The sequence below is a fragment of the Penicillium alfredii genome (assembly GCF_028826965.1).
Source record: "Penicillium alfredii strain IBT 34128 chromosome Unknown utg000012l_segment0_segment0, whole genome shotgun sequence".
In the NCBI taxonomy this organism is placed as follows: domain Eukaryota; kingdom Fungi; phylum Ascomycota; class Eurotiomycetes; order Eurotiales; family Aspergillaceae; genus Penicillium; species Penicillium alfredii.
In genome coordinates, this window is record NW_026622709.1 from 1739790 (window position 1) to 1759159 (window position 19370).

At 52.4% G+C, this 19370-nt stretch overlaps 9 protein-coding genes across 9 annotated transcripts; 5 read left to right on the forward strand and 4 right to left on the reverse strand.

Moving 5' to 3' along the window:
• Window positions 1-508: 508 nt before the first annotated feature.
• NUU61_010202 (F-box/WD repeat-containing protein) lies at window positions 509-2733 on the forward strand (the record flags this gene model as incomplete). The annotated part of the gene is given in 5 exon segments (XM_056660727.1): window positions 509-601; window positions 619-951; window positions 1045-1638; window positions 1649-2464; window positions 2530-2733. The coding sequence occupies 5 exon segments, from the start codon at window positions 509-511 to the stop codon at window positions 2731-2733; spliced, it is 2040 nt and encodes a 679-aa protein (XP_056507225.1).
• Window positions 2734-3574: 841 nt separating this feature from the next.
• Window positions 3575-5290, forward strand: NUU61_010203 (putative C6 transcription factor; the record flags this gene model as incomplete). Its single annotated transcript, XM_056660728.1, has 3 exons — window positions 3575-3703; window positions 3751-4467; window positions 4529-5290. 3 exons carry the CDS (start codon window positions 3575-3577, stop codon window positions 5288-5290), a joined length of 1608 nt encoding a protein of 535 aa, XP_056507226.1.
• Window positions 5291-5962: 672 nt separating this feature from the next.
• NUU61_010204 (putative mitochondrial phosphate transporter Pic2) lies at window positions 5963-7133 on the forward strand (the record flags this gene model as incomplete). Its single annotated transcript, XM_056660729.1, has 5 exons — window positions 5963-6053; window positions 6106-6111; window positions 6188-6838; window positions 6905-7028; window positions 7082-7133. The coding sequence occupies 5 exons, from the start codon at window positions 5963-5965 to the stop codon at window positions 7131-7133; spliced, it is 924 nt and encodes a 307-aa protein (XP_056507227.1).
• Window positions 7134-7857: 724 nt separating this feature from the next.
• On the forward strand, window positions 7858-8721 carry NUU61_010205 (uncharacterized protein; the record flags this gene model as incomplete). The annotated part of the gene is made up of 2 exons (XM_056660730.1): window positions 7858-8232; window positions 8371-8721. 2 exons carry the CDS (start codon window positions 7858-7860, stop codon window positions 8719-8721), a joined length of 726 nt encoding a protein of 241 aa, XP_056507228.1.
• Window positions 8722-9612: 891 nt separating this feature from the next.
• On the reverse strand, window positions 9613-11254 carry NUU61_010206 (YagE family protein; the record flags this gene model as incomplete). Its single annotated transcript, XM_056660731.1, has 2 exons — window positions 9613-9689; window positions 9742-11254. The coding sequence occupies 2 exons, from the start codon at window positions 11252-11254 to the stop codon at window positions 9613-9615; spliced, it is 1590 nt and encodes a 529-aa protein (XP_056507229.1).
• Window positions 11255-11618: 364 nt separating this feature from the next.
• NUU61_010207 (uncharacterized protein) lies at window positions 11619-12745 on the reverse strand (the record flags this gene model as incomplete). The annotated part of the gene is made up of 2 exons (XM_056660732.1): window positions 11619-12126; window positions 12207-12745. 2 exons carry the CDS (start codon window positions 12743-12745, stop codon window positions 11619-11621), a joined length of 1047 nt encoding a protein of 348 aa, XP_056507230.1.
• A 552-nt stretch (window positions 12746-13297) lies between these two features.
• On the reverse strand, window positions 13298-14196 carry NUU61_010208 (CTD kinase subunit gamma; the record flags this gene model as incomplete). The annotated part of the gene is made up of 2 exons (XM_056660733.1): window positions 13298-13903; window positions 13981-14196. 2 exons carry the CDS (start codon window positions 14194-14196, stop codon window positions 13298-13300), a joined length of 822 nt encoding a protein of 273 aa, XP_056507231.1.
• Window positions 14197-15031: 835 nt separating this feature from the next.
• On the reverse strand, window positions 15032-17856 carry NUU61_010209 (chloride channel protein; the record flags this gene model as incomplete). Its single annotated transcript, XM_056660734.1, has 7 exons — window positions 15032-16501; window positions 16555-16646; window positions 16702-16816; window positions 16877-17029; window positions 17081-17184; window positions 17245-17771; window positions 17828-17856. The coding sequence occupies 7 exons, from the start codon at window positions 17854-17856 to the stop codon at window positions 15032-15034; spliced, it is 2490 nt and encodes an 829-aa protein (XP_056507232.1).
• A 331-nt stretch (window positions 17857-18187) lies between these two features.
• NUU61_010210 (Midasin) lies at window positions 18188-19369 on the forward strand (the record flags this gene model as incomplete). The annotated part of the gene is made up of 1 exon (XM_056660735.1): window positions 18188-19369. One exon carries the CDS (start codon window positions 18188-18190, stop codon window positions 19367-19369), a length of 1182 nt encoding a protein of 393 aa, XP_056507233.1.
• Window position 19370: the final 1 nt, after the last annotated feature.

Sequence of the window (19370 nt, forward strand, 5' to 3'; positions counted from 1 at the left end):
AAGGTCACTGGATCACTCGACCACTCGACCTCTCGATCACTCGATCAAAGAGGGCTCTATACAAAAGAAGGGTTCTGTCGAGTCCGAAGTGGAGCCGGGGCGAGCTTGGCGGCTTTGTCAGAGTCGAATGAGATGGTCACGACATCCACTCTCTCCGCTTGGAATGTCCCTTTCCTTCATTCGGGCGCTCGTTTTTCTTTGGGGTTTTGTGAGGGGAACATTCTTCTGACAAGCAAAAAGAACCGAACTACAAGAAAGTGCAAAAGAAAAGAGCCCTTCTTCATCCGGGGGATTTTGGCTTCCCCCCCCTCGTTCCCTTCTTCCCTCGGTCATCTTCGCTCCAACCACCCGCGACGTCTGGACCCTCCCCCTCCGACCGACGTCAAACTCCCCCGAGTTCCACTCTATGCCGGTGGACATTGCCCGGCTCTGTGGACGGCATCGATCTCTGTGAAAGTGGCCAAGCGGGAGCATTCCAGTGCGGTCACTTGGCCCCTGCTCTGTCGCAATGGAATCCCATCGAGCATCCTTCAGCGAAGTGGATAGGTCCGTGAACTTGCCGCCCATGCCCGAACAGTTGGAATCATCCTCCCGCGAACCGGTGTCTGACTTCACCAGCACTCCCTCCCGATCGCTGAGCGGCAAGAAGACTGTCACTCCCATCCCGGCCAACTTGCTACCTTCGGCACCCGCCTCCCCCCAACACCAGCGCCCAGTCCCACCCCTCACCAAAGACCACCGAACTGGCACTCGACAGACGAGGAGGAGCATAACTTTTTGCTCAACCTCCGCCTCCACTTCAGTACCCTGTCCAACTCTCGGAAGCAGAAGTTCCTTGAGGGTATTTTGGATGTATGCGATAGCCAACAACTGAGTTTTGTTTCGAGCTACGTCGGTCCTCGCTTGAGAAAGGACCCGTTTTTGGTCTTTCCTAATGAACTCTGCTTGAGGGTAAGTCACACCCCCGGTCGGTTTCCGGCTGTGCATATCATGGAACGGGGCGAGAGAAAGAGGAAGGCAGCTGACTCGTTGACACTCTGCTAGGTGCTTTCCTTCATCGATGATCCAAAAACTCTGGCCAGATCATCTCAAGTGTCACGACGCTGGCGGGAACTGTTGAACGATGACATCACCTGGAAGAATCTCTGCGAGAAGCATGCCTACTCGGTGCGCCGGATATCGGAGGAGAACGGGGACGTCTTTGACTCGTTCACCGCTCCTCCTATAGAGTCAACTCTCGGGGCACGCCCTCGGAATGGGCTGCAACGGCGTCTGACGGCGTCGCATGAACAGTCTACCGAGAGCGCCCCGGGTCTGCCCCGCACGCTTTCGGGAGAATGGCTGCCACCGTCCAGCTTTCCATCCCGGAGGCGGCGGGCCCGGCCAGTCTCCTACCGATCGCAGTTTAAACAAAAATACATGGTTGAGTCCGCGTGGAACAAAGGTGGTCGCTGCACTCAGCGCCATATCACCCCGGATCAAGGCGTGGTTACTAGCCTCCACCTAACCTCCAAGTATATTGTGGTGGCTTTGGATAACGCTAAAATTCACGTATACGACACCGACGGCGACAACCAGAAGACCCTGCAAGGGCACGTGATGGGAGTATGGGCGATGGTTCCATGGGACGACATTTTGGTGAGCGGAGGCTGCGACCGTGAAGTCCGAGTATGGAACATGTCTACCGGGTATGGTGCTTTATTTGATCTTGTTGCTGTCCCCTCCGACACGAACCACGCTGACATTGGGCAGGGCCGGCATCCATTTACTTCGTGGGCACACGTCGACCGTGCGTTGCTTGAAAATGTCCGATCGCAATACTGCGATCTCAGGGTCTCGAGATACCACACTTCGCATCTGGGATCTGGCCACGGGGACGTGTCGGAATGTCCTGGTCGGGCACCAGGCCAGTGTTCGGTGTCTGGCAATCCACGGGGATCTCGTGGTGTCGGGCAGCTATGATACCACTGCACGGATCTGGAGCATCTCCCAAGGTCGCTGCCTGCGCACCCTTTCGGGTCATTTCAGTCAGATCTACGCGATTTCCTTCGATGGCCGTCGGATCGCGACCGGCAGTCTCGACACGAGTGTCCGAATCTGGGACCCGCACTCGGGACAGTGCCACGCCATTCTTCAGGGCCATACATCTCTGGTTGGGCAATTACAGATGCGCGGTGACACGCTCGTGACGGGTGGCTCGGACGGTTCGGTTCGAGTGTGGTCGTTGACCAAGATGGCACCCATTCACCGACTGGCCGCCCATGACAATAGCGTGACAAGCCTTCAGTTCGACAACACTCGGATCGTCAGTGGCGGCAGTGACGGTCGAGTCAAAGTTTGGAATCTCCAGACGGGCCAATTACTGCGCGAACTGTCTACTCCAGCCGAGGCGGTCTGGAGAGTCGCATTTGAAGAAGAAAAGGCGGTGATCATGGCCAGCCGGTCTGGGCGTACTGTGATGGAGGTAAGTTCTTTTCTCCCAGGGAGGCCTTCGTCGTGATTGTCGCTCGTGGCTAACCCGCTCTCCAGGTCTGGACTTTTTCTCCCCCTGACGAGGACGATGATGCGGTTGAAAGCACTTCCAGCACCCCCGCGATCGGGTCAACTAGCGAGGACCCTGAGATGACCGTCCACACACGCAACCGGGCTCTTTTCTCCGATCCAACACCGACCCTGAGCAGCGACGGTGATCAGCCGATGCCTGATGCTGATGTGGATGCGCCCACCACTTGACGACCCTTGGCCTGATCTAGCCTGCGATTTCATGATTACGGATATCTTTTTTTGTTTTCTTTTTGAAAAATCTTGGATCTATTGATCTATTCCTTTTATTTAACCATTTATTTGCCCATTTTCGAGCGCCATGGGTTTTTGTTCTCGCCTCGGACTTGTGATTTTGTGTTCTACTGTCCTCTCTAGAGCACCAAGCGGTTGCATATTTGGTGTTGATACACATCGGGTTGGCTGTTCCTTGGGGTCACCACCGAAGAAGCTGTCATCTTGAGGAGTTCCTGTGGAGGATTCGTGTTCTCACTATATTTTCTTTTCTTTTTTTTTTGGACTATTGATGCTGGGCCTCATTTCGGAGTGTATTGGATTCAGATGATACCTTGAGATTTCCAATGGGATGTGCAATGCACTGCCTTTCTTCCTATCCGCATACAAGCCCTATCTCCCTTTGATCTTGCATCATGATGCTCCCACCATTCAAAAGTAAATGACGATCGCCTCGAGGCTGAGTTTTGAGGACTGACTAAGCGGCTCCGATGGGACCAGGGTCGAGTTTCTGGGGTTCCCAAGGTTGTTCCAAGGTTGTCTTTCTTGATTACTTCTCTCTTTTCCATCTCCTGGACCCCGCGCCAGCCTGTCGCTCGATGTCCAGTTCTAGAAATTTGCTCGTGGGTGTCTATCCTTTATGAGACAGACCCGCTCGACTCGGACTAGGCAGCCGAGTTGATTTGCGCACGATCGATGACCGTTTGTGGACCCTTGTGATCTGTGGACGGAACGGCGCCCGTGGCGTGGATACTATCTGTAACCGTCATCCGTATTGTCTGAAACTCGGGGGTGAATCATGGTGTATGGGGGGAAGCCGAGCACTGGATGTTACCTGTGTCGCAAGCGAAAGATCAAGGTAAGCGCAGCCCCCCTGACGGACATGGCTTCACAGATGGGGGACGGATATGCTACCCCCTTATCTGGAGTTGAGAATAACACCAAAAAAAAAATACTAAATGGCATGTCCTCAAGTGCGATGAAGGATTCCCCGAATGTCGCAACTGCATGGTCTACGGGCGACCTTGCCCGGGGTATCGGACAGATGCGGTTTTCCGCAACGAGACCAAGAAAGTCGAACAACTGGCCAAGAAGACTAGTAGTCCCTCGAACAGCAGTAGCCGCAGCCAGTCATCAACTTTGCAGTCGCCGGTGCTGGTCGACCGACGGCGTGACAACTTCCGCGAGTCGCCCACGCTGACGTTCTTTTCACCGGCGGATGCGACCTGGGAACAGCGCGCGATCTGCTTTTTCTTTGACCAGTACACAATCTACGGCGACTGCGAAGATGGAATGGGTCATCTCGAATATATACCTCCCCTGTATGCGAAAAGTGGCGAGATAGACAGCGCCGGGAGACCATCGTGTCTACGGTGGGCAGTGGATGCGACGGCGTTGATGACCCTCGCAAACACGGCCCATGCCCCACAGCTAATGGTCAAGGCTCGTCAAGGCTATGGCAAGGCCTTGCGCGGCCTGCGGGATGCACTGGCATCGCCGGATCAGGCTCTCAAAGACGAGACCTTTGCCAGCGTGGTTCTTCTCTCGCTCTACGAAGACATCAGCGGCGAGCGGAATGGGCTCTATAGTTCGCACACGGCCGGGTTTGAGTTCTTGATGAAACTCCGAGGCCAGGGCCAGTTGAACAGTCAATGGGGCCGGGACATGTTCAACTTTGCTTGGACGCATACGGTATGTTACTTCATCCCAGTCACCGCTCGATACTCAGACTGATTATGATGGGGAAATTTAGTATGTTGAAGTTCTTGCCTTGGGAGACAAGCCCCGATCTAATGCGGACTGGGTTTTGGACCTGCTGGACCCGGAAGACCCCGTCGAGCGGCTCATGCTGGCGGCGTCTAAGCTCAGCCACTTGTTTCTGTCGATGCAATCCTCGCCCAGCCCGCCCGACCAAGCGACCGTTGCGTCGTGGATTGCCGCGGGCCGGGCTTGCGACTTCGAGCTCTCGCAGTGGAGTCAGCATTTGCCGGAACGCTGGCTGCCGCTGATGGTGTACTCGGCGCAGGGCGAGCCGCTTATAACCTACCACCACATTTCCAATTGCGTGGTCTGGAATTACTATCGCGCCGTGCGCGTGATGCTACAGCAACTGCTTCTCAGTCTGTATCGCACCCTTGCTGCCGTGACTGCCCGGTACACTCCGACTACAACGCCGCCGCCGTCTCCAGACCCAGGCCTCGACCCCAAATTGCTGCGCGCCGTCATCCAGGAAATGACCACCGACACGTGTCGCAGCATCCCCTTTTCGCTCGGCGACATTGACACCCTCGCCCGACCCGTCAGTCCGGCATCGAATGGCAAGTTGCCCCTGCGCGCCGCTCAGGCTTATGGTCTGCTCTGGCCCCTGTGGTATATTCTCTCTTGCGGCTTGCCATCCCCCACCCAGGTTGACCAGATCCGCTCTGTGCTCACTCGTGTTGGGTCGACGCTAGGCATTAAACTTGCATTGATCCTGGCTCGCGAGGCAGATCGCATCCGCGGTGAACAGTCTTGAGCTTATCAGTGCCAAGATAATCGTACGCTGTCTGGAGGACATGGGCTTAGTATCCTTGTATAAACATGGTTTCGATGTTTGCCATTCTTCATACAGGAAATATTGGCGTTGCTGCATAGTCGATGGATAACGTGGGATCTAGATATCTCTTCTACTCATTCTATATATTTGCATCGCTCCGTTGCGGCACCCCCGGGTCGTGACGTCATGGCCATCACCTCCGCCAGAACCATTTTAGATCTATTATAGCACGGAATTTGGATGAATTCATTTCCCAATTGCAATGGAAAATTCAAGGCATATATAGAATTGCGCAACATCCTTGGTCATAAAAAGTCAGCCTCAATAGGCCTACCCCCAGTAGATGATCATCTGCAGACGACCGCGGAGATAAGCATCGTGCCGGCTTAGCCGTTCCCGGCAGTTCATAGTTCTCATAAATCGGACATGAGAGGCTTGTGTAGGCTTGTGTAGGCTTGTGCTGTGGGCCCGAGTCAGGTTTCTGACGCCATGGGACTTTGCTATTAATACGTGCATGGCCTGCTCGTTGATACTGTTTCTCCCTTCTCCCTTCTCCCTTCTCCCCTCTCTCCTCTCTCTCCTGTCTCCCCCTTCTCCCCGCCCCCATAGCGTGCGTGTGTCTAGTGATCGTCCGTGCGACTTGCTTTCTCTATGGCGCAACAAGAGCGGAAGCTTCCCTTTGGGAAGATTGAGCCCAATTCGGCCAAATATTTCTACAGCTGTGCATTCGGCGGGATTGTCGGTATGTTGTACACCTCCCGGTAGTATTGACATCTACTAACTTTAATTCCTAGCATGTGGTACGTCTCTTTTGAGTTTTTGAGTTGAACAGCCGCCACACCTTCCCCAGATTCATTAACCATTCTCCAATAACAGGACCAACACACACGGCGGTGACGCCGCTGGACCTGGTCAAGTGCCGACGACAGGTCGACCCAAAGATCTACACGTCGAACATATCTGCATGGCGCTCGATCTTCGCCAAGGAAGGGCTGCGCGGGGTGTTTTTCGGGTGGTCGCCGACGTTCCTGGGGTACTCGTTCCAGGGCGCCGGCAAGTACGGGCTGTATGAGTACTTCAAGTACGCATATGGCGAGCAACTCTTCCCACACGCGAACCGCACGCTCGTCTTCCTGGGCGCCAGCGCGTCGGCCGAGTTCTTTGCCGACATGGCGCTGTGTCCGCTCGAGGCTATCAAGGTCCGCATGCAGACCACACTGCCGCCGTTTGCCAACAACCTGCGCCAGGGCTGGAGCCGCATTGTTGCAAAGGAGGGCTTCGGTGGTCTCTACAAGGGCCTGTACCCGCTGTGGGCTCGTCAAATCCCCTATACCATGACAAAATTCGCGACCTTCGAGGAGACTGTTAGTCTGATCTACAGGTCTCTTGGCCAGCCCAAGGAGAGCTTTGGCCAGCTGACCCAGACTGGGGTGAGCTTTCTCGGTGGCTACATTGCTGGGATCTTTTGTGCTGTTGTCAGCCATCCTGCTGATGTTATGGTCAGCAAACTGAATGCTGATCGCCAGTGTGAGTGTTTTCCCTCTTCTTCTCTTTCACATTGTATACCATCACGTTCTCTGCTAACCTGCGCAGCGGGCGAGGGTGCCCTCAAGGCCGTGTCCCGAATCTACGGGAATATCGGATTCTCTGGTCTGTGGAATGGCCTTCCCGTTCGAATTGTGATGCTGGGTACCTTGACAGGCTTCCAGTGGCTTATGTGAGTTGGTCTGTATCGTGGAAAACGGAGCTATGCTGACCACAGTTGTTTAGTTATGACTCGTTCAAGGTATTCCTTGGTCTTCCCACTACTGGTGGGCACTAGAGATGCTCTTTTCTCTTTTCTCTTTTCTCTTCCCCCCCCTCCTTCCCGCTTTTATGTTTTGGCGGAACTTTTTCATGACTTGCGAGGTTGTATGTAGCTATGGAGTCAATAGAGACATTCGAAAGCTCGAGATAATTGAAAGGAATAGTGTAGACTTATTTCCTCTGGCTATCCATGCAAGTCCTAGAGACTACATATTTAATCCAATGACCAGCATATTATAAGCCAAATACGAGTGTATCCTCTTCAGATCGAGCATCCCGCCCTATTGAACTTTCAAGCCTGTGTTTTGTGGCATGACATTGGTGCCTTATATCCAAGGCCCACATAATGTATGGCTTCGGAGGGATAATAATCCGAGGAGCTGTAATTCACCGCCTTTGTTATCGCGGCAGTTTCGACCAAAGAAGGTCGCATGGCTGGGCGACATACTCTACTCTCGTCTCCAAAGGTGAGGTGGTTCATTTGATACGACTCATAACGGCGTATATCCTATATACTCATGGATTGTACCCTGTTGTTGATTCTCTGACTCTCACTTCACCTCACCACCCCACGCTCTTTCTTCCCCCCTTCACATCCCCAGTCTAACGACCGCAAGACGACCTGACTTCACACCACATCTGAGCTATTGCAACTTTCGATCTTGCCCTTCAAAGAAGAAGGAATCAACAAAATATCACCTTATCTTCTTTCAATTGACCCTCCCACCAGCCACTCCGCCATGGACACTTCCCACGCGCCCAATCTTCCATCCGCCAACCCGCCCAGCGTTGAGATTGCCTACAAGCTCAAATGCGGCACAATTAAGAAGAGGCTGGCTGAGATCGAAGCGGAAAATGAGCTCATGCGCACCCGTAACCGCCGTGGATGGCAGTACATCCAGAAGATGCGCCTGGAGTCGTGCATACTGCTGGAGCGGCTGACCAAGGTCACTGGCATGGCTGAGGAGGCACAGTCTGGCTCAGCAGACCCGGAGCTGCGTGCCCGTACTGCGGCCATGATTTCTGGTGCGACCTCGCTCAATGGACTCGGTGGAAGCAATGGTGCGTATCTGGAGGATGAGACCGAGGGCAGCTCCGATGAACAGCCGCGGACGGTAAGCTATTCCCTATGACCTTGTTCTCGGTGTTTTCTCGATGCAGGTCTCCTTTATTTCTGTGTTCCCCCTATTCCTACATGCCAAAACCTGGAGGACAACAGACAGTATGCTAATCTAGTCCGGTCTACCACTCAGCCTGAAGAACGCCCTCTCCGTGTCAAGCGCTCCCGCAAATCCAACGCCAACCCCGATATTGGTGCCGACGATGACGCTCATGCCCCCGAGCATGCCGACCCTTCCGGCGCAGCCCTGCCCCGCCTTGCCCCTGCCCCGACGCAGGACCAGCTTACTTCCTCGTTCCGCGTCCAGGCGGGTAGCAATGGCTCTGCCCACGAGGGTGACCATACCCCGGCTGCGGCCAGTGTGCACAGCAATGACCGCTGTGGTAGCCACCAAGATCAGCCACCGCTTGCGGAACCTGCCCCTGATGCCGGTCCCACGCCTATGGACATGGATACCAAGGAGCCCAAGGTCGAGGCACAGTGATGAGACACTGGGCGTTGCGTCATTGAAAATCAGTTGTGCTGCTTCTCCTCGCTCCGTTTCCTCTTCCTTCTGTCACCAAATTTTTCTCTTCATTTCCTTGTATTCTTCGGAGTGTGTTCTGTCTGGGGGGGGTTCTACAGCGCCGATTCCTTTTTTTATTATGGTTGATTGATTTGCTTGCGTCTGACGACTTTTCCTCTCCGATCTGATTGATTTCCTTTGTTTTTTCTCTTGTCGAGTCAGTCGGCTACAAAATACCAGATATCCTGATCCTGCCGATTCAGAGAGTTTAATGCTCATTTCTCAATTGTTTCTGATATTCATAGATCCTGCCGTATCTTCCAGCCTGGGAACGCAAGGAAGGAATACGCAAACACCTTAATCAGATTCCATAACCCCCAAATACAGCAGTAACTGTATGAACAAAGAGCGGCATTTGTACAACGCAAATGAGTCCCATTCGCCCGAACCCCCTGTTCCCCCGATTCAAACACAACGCCGATTCCTGTAGATAAGACATGATAAAGATGATCAGAAAATAGGATGGAAGAATGGTAATATTATGGTTGGCTGTCTTCTTCGATATACAATTGAAGACAGATTGGAATGCGAGGTGATGTTACAGAGATAGCGGGGAGGAATTGGTGACGGTTGTATTGGATGGAGGATGCGAAGTGGCAGATCAAGGGTCGAATTCGTTGAGGACCTGCAAGGTATTCGCACCGAAACACTCGGCCATTCTTTGGTATAGAGGCGGGTCCTGATCGAATTCTCTGCTATCATGTAGTGGCAGTTGGTGAGTCTGCGGTAAATATTGGTGTATGATGTGGGCTTGTAATCAGACGTATCATCGTATTGAATTCAAAACTCGAGGAATTCATAGTTCTGCCCCTAGTCCACGCCGGCGTAGAGGTCAACAACGATGTTAATCGCCGCGACGAGAATTTCCGCGGCAATCAAAACGATCACTATATCTTGGGTTAGCAAGTCCGTGATACACGGGTTGAGTCCGGGTCATACCAATCCATTCAAGATATTCGCCATGGCGGTGTGTCAGCTGGTCTTTGAGGACGGCCAGGAGATCCGCAATGACGTCCAGGCGTTCCGTCAACAAACTAACCCGCTGGTCCATCTCCAAGTAACTCCGGACGGCCTGGTACACAGGCTCCAGTTGCGGCTCGGCCCAGAAAAGCTCCGGGCTGTCAAGAACCGAACCCTGGAGATGGATGTTGATGCGTAGGATAAACAACTCCCCGATTTGCATATTAATCTGTCGGCGCGTGAGGTTGACACTACCTGTTTGCGCGATCTGAGCTGGCAACGGCGCGGTGTCGGAGATGGTTTCGGATACCAGGTCCTCGAAGAGTGAGGTTTTGACGGACTGAGCCAGGGCATGCGAAATTGCCAGTTTAATCATGTGGTTGCGCGGGTCCCGGAGCGAGATGAAGTCGTTGTATATGCGCGCCTGGTACTCGCGTGCATAGTAAAAATTGAAGTTCTCGATCTGCGTGTCGTCGGGACTTAATATAGAGGACGCGAATTTCGAAATATCCGACAAAAACCGGGATTCATGCGCGGGCGTCATTCCCCATATAACCACGGTGCCGTAGTCGAATAGGAAAACTTCCGGCGTGTGGATGGTAGTGTCAATGTCCGGGGTCTCTTCGGACTGAGATGTCGATACTGCTCGGTCGCCGTCGACATCGACCGCATGGCCGGCCTCATCCCGAAAGTCGATCAGATCCTCCCGCCGAGCCTTGGTGTTGTCTTCCACCTCCACCGCGCTGTCGGAGTATCTACGTTCACTGGGCCGCCGCTCATGATGCCCATTATTTCCAGAACCAAATATCCGACTGCTTTTCTGTTTTTCTTCATGTTCGTAATCGAATGTCGAGTAAACGCATTCGTCATACAGCTTGGGGTTGGCGCCGCGAGTTTTGGCCCGGGACTTGAGGAATTTGATTACTCCTTCCAGTCGATACGAATTGGCCGTGCAGTATGCAGTAACTCGGGGGATGCGCTCGCGGTCGGCCTTGCCTAGTCGCGCCGCATGACTGCGGGCAGCAGGTTCCTTGATGCGAGTGATCTGCGAATACACATCGCGCGGGAAATCTCCATCGAATCCTTCTTCCTCTTCCGCGGTAACGGGATCCGGGAGGAGCTTGAGCTTCTGAGCCTTCTTGGTGGTTCGCTGTGGCCCAATTTTCGATGCAGCGACGGCGCTGACAGGGAGGGTGTTGAAAGGAGCGCCATGGCTATTCCGACGACGGAGCTTGCTGTTCAAGGCCGAAAGCATCGGCTGCCCGCCCGGGCGAGGCTGGCCACCTTGTACATTGATATTCTGAACAGGAGGAGATCCGGTCTGGAGCGGACGAAACGTGGGATCGGAGTTGTTCGTTCCACCGTAGGTGCTGATTGTCGTCAGCGGGTTGAACGTTACGGACCGCGGCGGCCGGTTCGATCGCGGTGACGTATTAGAGGTCGAGTTTTGGTGCTGGGGTAGTAGGGGAGAGGTTTCTGCTGTGGAAGCCATGGCAATAACAGGGACAATGGAATATATCAGACAGCCATTGACAGATTGGCGTGCCAGAAGCTCCGTCGAGGCGAAAAGTTGAGGTGAAGCAGCTTCCAAGGTTCGCACGTGCTGGGATTACTAAGCACCAGTGGATCTGGAGATGTCGATCTTATAGATGTACATCGCTGGTGTAGATGGAGATATCGTAGGCAGGCAATTACTTAGACTACTTAGACGAAAATGATGCTGGAATGGGCTTTTGTCTGCTGTATGGCTGGGCATATAGAATGCACTGGGGATGGGGAATATAGACATGAAGCAGCCCAGTAGCCCACCTGTAGACTGTCATACTGGATCAATCAAAACACAATTGCCGTCTCATTCACCGGCGCACAAACCCAGATGGCCCACCTGTTGTCCTCCGAAGCCCATTGACTTGTGCGGTGCTACGGTCTCTCTTGAGCCAACTGTCCTTGGCATTCCGACCGGCCTTTGATGCCTTGGGAGGCAAGGTGGTCTTAGTCTTCTTTTTTGAAGACGGCGTGTCCAGAACCCGAATTGAAACATCCCCAACTTGAACATCCTTGGGCACCTTGTCCGTTTTGTCCAGAAACCTCAGCTTATTTGACTTCTTTGCCTTGATAACCGCATCCTCAACGGGTGGTGTCGGGGGCCGTGCAATAGGTTCTGCATTCAAGATCTCATCTGGAAGCAGGGCCGGAAGAGCTCGTCGTCGTACATCCTGCGTAGTTGATCCCTGTAGGGTGGCCGTGCTCTCGGAGAGCAAATCATCGGGGACTGCAGTCTCTTTGTGTTTCATACTTGATTTGGCTTGTAACTTCCGACGCTCATCCATTTTTCGCCGCTTCTCTTTCTTGACTTCCTCTTCCCTGTGGACAGATTAGAAAAGAAAAACCAAAAAACAATCCACCTCGAATTGGCGGTGGGTTTGGGGGGAGATAGAACATACCGTTGTTGTGCTCGCTCTTGCTTCTTGGCCTGCTCTTTCATCTTCAATAATTGGGCAGAATTATCGATCGCCTCCGGTGCGTCATCGCTATCGTCGTCGTCCTCATCCTCGGCATGATTTGGCGTTTGCGAAATTTCCTCGGGGTGTGTCTCCTCGGGTAGCATAGGCTCTTCGCTATCAAATCGGAAATGATTACTTTTCGCCGGAGGTGCAGATGATTTGTGCTCGGTCTTTGGCGAGGTATCGTGTGCAACATCACCCTCGGTGGTCTCGGCAGCTTCCAGGCTACTTCTCTTTCTCCGCTTGGTCTGCTGGCCATCGGTCTTGGCTGTGCTGGTGGATTGGATCTTGCGTTTCGCGTTTGTCGTCACGGCGTTGGTGTGATCTTTCGCAGACTCGGGCGCGACAACCCGTTGTCTTGTCGCCGTCACCATCGTGGGATTAGTCGCGGCGGAGGCACCAGCAGAACCTGGGTGAGCTTCTTCGGGCTCCTGTCGCGTAAATAGACCCTTGGCTACAGTAACCAAATGGGCAAACATAGAGAATACGAAAAGAAGACTCAAACGCCGCGAAACGATAGGGGGAGACCTGTGCAAGTGGAGAGAGTTGAAGCCAAAAAAAATCTCTCGGCTTAAGGATTTCCCGAGCTCCACTTTGATACTGTCGCTGGATAATTCTTGTTATATGTTGCGAGATCTATGAGATCAATGAGCTTCAGTGGTTTATTGAGTTATTCAGTTGCAATTTGAAATGCTTAGTTATAATCTAGATTTTCTTACGGGTTTGTAGATCCCAGTGCTGATTGCGCCGTGTATTCTGGCTTCGGGCGTCCAAGTACAATGTTCCATATACTTCTCAAGGCCCTTTTGTCCTAGATCTCTGTACATTGGAATCCTCGCTGGGCTCGTGAAAAAATGCCCCGCAAACTATACATTTGGTATCTCAAACATATGGCGCCCCGAAACAACAAAGCAAGACCCTCTGCGTACTCCCAATCTCGAAATGCTTAACCACACATGTTATAACGCCGGTGACCATGCAGCGAATGTATAACGAGAACGCTCCCCGAAAGAAAGAAGAAAAGAAAATATTTACATAGACTCAACCATCTGTGGGTGTTGGTCTTCCTGGGCCCTGATGGAGCCAGCCACCTGCTGGCGTTCCATGGCCTCCTCCCGAGCTCGGATGAAGTCGTCCTCACCAATGTCGCTGAGCTCATCGCAGAGCTGGGCGTACTCATCGGCGTCATCCCCGGTCGTGGCCCACATGCTTTCCCGTAGGCGTTTGTTTCGCTCCCGATCCTCTTCGATCCGCTGCTCGATCTGTCGCTTGTCCACGCGCATGCCGGGGGCCTTGGAGCTGGCCGGGGTCCCGGTCTTGGAGGTGGTGTTACCCCCGGGGGCATCTTGTTGCTCCAGATCTAGGTGGGCTGGGTGAGTGTCGCGGTCTTTAAGTGCGGCGTCGATGTTCGCGACGGTTTCGGCAGAGAGAATGTCCTTGGTTTGCAGGTTGGTCAAGACTCGTCGGACGTGCTTGACGTTGGCGGCTCCAGTGCCATCGGGGGGCACGACGGCATCGACCACGCGAAGAATGTCCCGCTCCATCATTCGCACATAGGGAGTATGGTTCTCCTTGATGGCCATTTCGCAGAAATGCTCGATGAAGTACATGATGTTGGCGCGATTGTTCATGTTGTTCTACCCTCCATGTCAGCTTTGAAATTTCATTCTAGAGATTCAATTTGCGCCCGCGGGCTGCTACTCGTTTCTCTTACTCGTTCAAGCTGCTCCAGAATGCATGAGTGGAGGTCTTCGTCCAGGTCGCGATATTTGAGGGCATAGTGGGCAGCTTTTTGCGACGATGTGACTGAGGCGCTTAGGTGCTGCAACTGCATCGTAAAACGCATGCGCACCTCGAACGGATCGACCATCATCTTGTCTTTGGGGATATTTTGTGGGGGGAGAGTCTTGGAGATTCCGAGAGTCGCCATTTTGGTCCTGGGGACTCCGGGCGGTGTGGACGAGTGGAAAATGTGGGGATGAAGCAAAGTAGGAATGAGAGAATGAGAGAAAAGAAAAGAAAGACGGCAAATGATTTCAATATCATGTATAACGAAGACAATGAGATCAAAGACATATACTCTAATATCTCCGTCCCATATATCTTGAAATGCTCCCTCCCCACCTACAGTGTTTCATTTTATTTATCTTCCCCAGCTACTACTTTTATATCTGAATATTTACCTCCTGCAACATGGATCTCCCTAATACGAAGAAAAGACTATATCGTCACCAAGATACAAAACCGATATATATATATGGCGCAAACTAAATCTATACAGCTCTGATCGAACGAGCAGAAACCTGCCACACATATATGATGTACGGGATTTACAACATGACCAATCGAAAAGATGAGAAGTGATATTTGGACAAGTGATTAAAAGAAAAGAAAAGAAATGCCGATATTCCCTCGACTATCTCCTCACATTCGAGGGATCATTTCGAAAACAAAACGAGCAAGATGCCGACAATATTCCACATCATGGAAATTCTGTCCTTACAACTGCATTTCACAAAGAAAAATCTTGAAACGTAAAAGCATTAACAGTTTCTGCGCTATTTCTAGCCGTAACTCTGACCCATATGATTTTTCGTACAAATACGCTATTTCCCTCGACTAGATCCAGTCTTTCAGCGAATAAGCTACTGCCTCTGTTGAAATTTCAGCAAACGCCTGCAAGATCACAACCGCCAGAGAACACTGAGCAAAAGATGACCAAATCATCACAATGTACAGAAATATGATCTGGAGCCGAAATGGCCTCACAGTGACTCTCGCCCCAGGGAGCTACCGACACTATCCCTCCCATCGCCATGGAGCAACCCGATTTCTTCGGCTGCATGGCTGTTGTGGAATCCATCGCCACGGAGACTCTCTTGTCGGCGAAACTCCACGCCATTCAGTACCGACCACACATCCTTCTTGGTAAGCAAGCCCTGCAAGATACCTTTGTTCGCGAAGATAACGTAACGCAGCCCGAGTCGCTGGAACATGCGGAGCACAACCAGGAAGCTGACCTTGCTATGCAGCGTGATGGGAGTTTGATCCATCCAGGGTCGCAAGTCAAGCGTGTCCACGGGGTCTGCGAACGGCTGATGAACAAAGAAGACCTGCGTTTCGCTGGACAAATTGCGACTGGAAGGCGAGGCCGAACACTTGAGAGCAAACGAGAGCTCGTTGCGGGTAATATACCCGAGAAGAAGAGGATTCGATGTTTCGGAAACGACAGGGAACCCACGATATGTGGTGTTGGCAATGAGGCTGTAAAGCGAGCCAATGGTATGACCGGTGGCGGTAATGACAGCCATATCGTCAACGGTGGTCATGACCCGGTAGGCGGATACGTCGGGCGGTGTCGTGTCGTCACGATGGTCGAGGAAGGGATATTCCTTCAGTTGAATCCAGGATTCATAGATTCCGCGCTTCCCAAAAATGTCACCGCACCATTTGGACAACATCACAGCAATCATGATGGGAATCACATAGGTCAGAGCGCCGGTGAGCTCGAACATGATGACGACAATTGACAGGGTCATTCGAGTCGCACCGCCCAGCGCGGACGCAGCACCGATGATAGCATATAGACCGGGTGTCACGCAAGGGATGTCAGGCTCGCATTTGCTGAACAAGAAAGCCTTGGGGTAGGCTTCCTGCCACATGCGCACGACTATTCCCAGAGCACGCCCGTAAAGAGCACCGATAGTTACCGATGGAAGAATGATACCGGCAGGGACTTCGAGCCCAAAAGTGATAGAAGAAAGGAAAAACCCTAATAACGCAGCCCCCAGAAGGGAGAAAATCACCCCAACCGACGCAGATCCAGTCGTGCAGAGACCAAACCGATCATGAGTCGAACTCCTGCACTCGGCAAACAACCCCTGAACCAACTCGGAGTTTTGAGCCCGCATGAAATGGTTCGGAAAATTGATCAAAGCCGTCAAGAGTGCTACCATGGCCACTTCGACGAGCGGTCGAGACCAGGTCCGCGTTCGTCGCCATTGGGCAATTTTGATGTTCAAGCGAATAAGGAACGCGCCGTAAAGACCGCCAACGATCCCAAGAAGAATGAACGGGATGATTTCGAACCGGTGCCACCCTCGGGTGTATGTGACTTGGTACAGGACAATCTTGCCCGTGCGGAATGGGTTCAGTGCCTGTAAGGTGACGGCAGCGATCATGGCACAGACAAAACTTTGCCACATTGTCTTGTCAGGGAAGTAGTACGATAGTTGCTACCAGTAATTAGTATTTCATAAGTCGAAGATTCCTCAAACATGTTCCATACCTCTAAGCTGAAAAGCACCCCTCCGATGGGTGCACCAAAGGCAACTGAAATACCTGCAGCCGCGGCTGCAGAAAGCACCTCACGTTTTCGAGCTATCAAATTAGCTCATGAACAGCGATGCTAACGATAGAACTATGGGACACACACCTTCATTGCCGTTAAGGACACCGAAAGGTTTCATAATGATGTTGGCACAACAGCATGCAACATGCACGAGCGGGCCTTCTTTCCCGAGCCACAGACCCGATGCGACTGCGAGGCACTGAGGAAAAAAAATTGGTTAGAGCAAAAGAGGCACTGGTCAGCCAGATGGGCGAGTTACCAGGCCAAGTGATTTGATCAAAAGCGTCCAAGGCCCCATAAAATGCCTGATGACAGTCCCACCGAGTACCGTCTTGATCTCGGGAATTCCACTATGTCGAGCATAAATGGCATAATGCTGCACTAGAAAGCAGGCGCAAATGGCAAATACCACCTAGGGGGTGTGAGCAGAATGCCTGACGCCAAAAGGATCAGGAGACATTACCGAGAACAAGATATAAAAGAAGTATCCAACTGTATATCCAACCCCAGTAGAGGTAACGCCAAATGCTTCCCACCATGGCGTCCAATCAAGACAGGTGGAGAAATCTGAGGTTGCTGATCAGCATATGCAGCCTAGGTGGTCGGGCTAGGACGAAATGAGCGCACCATCAAGGCCCCAGCAGCAGAAAGTCCTGTTCAAATAGAACTTGCCGCCTCCACTGCCGCTCTTGCAGAAGCCAGTTTTCAAGTCGCCAAGCCAATAAGTCGCAATATCAATGACAGCAGCAATGATGCCAACTGCAACTCCCGTCGCAATCAACACAAACCAGACATTGCCAGCGTCAAGAATTCGACGAGTTGGTCCCAAAACGCCTTGACCACGGGAGTAGAGAATCCGCTTCCTTTGTCGCTCTTTGGTATATTCGTAGATCCAATCGATGGCGGTGAAATCATCGTAGCCTACCCGTCGCCCTGGGCCTTCCGCATACCAGTCTAGATGATCGCCACCTTTAGGCGCATTTGTGTCCCCATTGAGATCAATTGGTTCATCGGGCTCCACTGGTGATGAATCTCCATTGTGTCCTTGCGGCCGTGGTGAACTAAACCCCGTATCCGACCCGCTGGGGCTGCTGGAGAAAAGGTTTGACAAACTGAATCGAGAGCGATGTTTCGGTTTTCGCTTGAAAGTAATCCTATACACCCCATATGATCAGTAATGAGAAGCACTCAGGGGTTATGGGCACTGTACGGCTCCTGTAATCCCTCGGCGCGATCCATTCTCTGAGGTCGTAGGACACGGTGTTCAGCGGGACTTGGGTGCTCCCACTGGGCCTCGCTGCCCGAGTCCTGACCATTCATTGACATCGTGAACCATCAATACACCGTCGAGCCAGCATCTCCCGATCGAATAATCTCAAGTGGGTGAATGTCTTTGTTGAACATCGAAGCTGTGGCGCAAGCTCCTGAACGAAGGCGGTGAGTACACGAGGAGTGCAGAGTGTGGGGCTGCGCCACACGCTGCGGCAGAAAAAAAAAGTTGGAGACGCCGAGTTTCCTTTGCTTTTCTTTACTCACCGAAAAAAGAGTTCCTCTCGCGACCGGGCTTAATATGGATGAAAGGCCCGTCTACGAGAGGGCTCTGTCCGAGTCCCAGCTGCTTGAGCAGCTTCCGAGGGAGATTGCCACTCTCATTCGGACTGCGTCGGGGACTGAATACCTCCACGCGCTTGCGCTTGGCGCATTACAACCGGAATGTACAGAAAGCGCGTTCAGACTCTACGAACCGATTTTTGTTGATCTAGCAGCTCGATGGCTTCGATTGGATACTCCTGCCGATTCTATTTCCATATTCTTGGCATTTGCTCGAATACTCCCATTTGCGACCCATTTGCGGCCGTTTGCCAGCCAATATGCCTTATCACAGGCTGGACCTCTATCGGCTTTGGCTGTGTCGGAGGAACTCTCGTTTCTCAAGCTGAATATCCCAAGCGCCCGTGCCTTACTCCTCGCTATATTTCGCCTTTTGTCGTTCGACCTTGAAACATTCTCGAAAGCCGTTTCGCCGCTTCAACTTCAATCCCTATTCCAACACCACGACCGAGTTACAAGATACCTCGCCGTGCGATGCTTTGCACTATATATGCATGCTGCGGACGCAGCAACTGAGAAGATGGTGCGAGTCAATCTCGGGAATGAGCCGATTGCAGGGGAGTGGGAAGGCATCACAGTTGACTACCGCGTTTTGGGGCTATGGGAAGAGCGGCGATGGGAGTCCCTGCAAAAACACATGCAAAATGAGAGATTATCACGGACAGAGTCGGAAACTTTGGCATTGATGAACAGGGCACAAGAATCCTTCACGGCCAGAACTGCGGCAGTCTGTGGAGTTTTGATTCCCAGATTAAAAGATGCGCCCCCATCGTCATTTTCCGTTGTCAAGACACCAACCGCCATCACAAACTTGCGCAGAATTGCGACTTCATTGCTTGGATTCAAGCCTATCCTCCTGATAGGCTTACCAAATGCCGGGAAGACATCTTTAATCAACGATGTTGCCGCCACCATGGGCCAAGCCGAATCCATGGTTACACTTCATTTGAATGAGCAGACGGATGCCAAGAGTCTGCTTGGCATGTATGCCACCTCGTCTGCCACCGGGTCGTTTGCCTGGCAGCCTGGTGTTTTGACCAAGGCTGCAAGGGAAGGCCGCTGGGTCTTGATTGAAGATCTGGATCGAGCTCCATCTGAGGTCCTCGGTCTCATTCTTCCAATCATTGAGAGGGGGAGTTGAC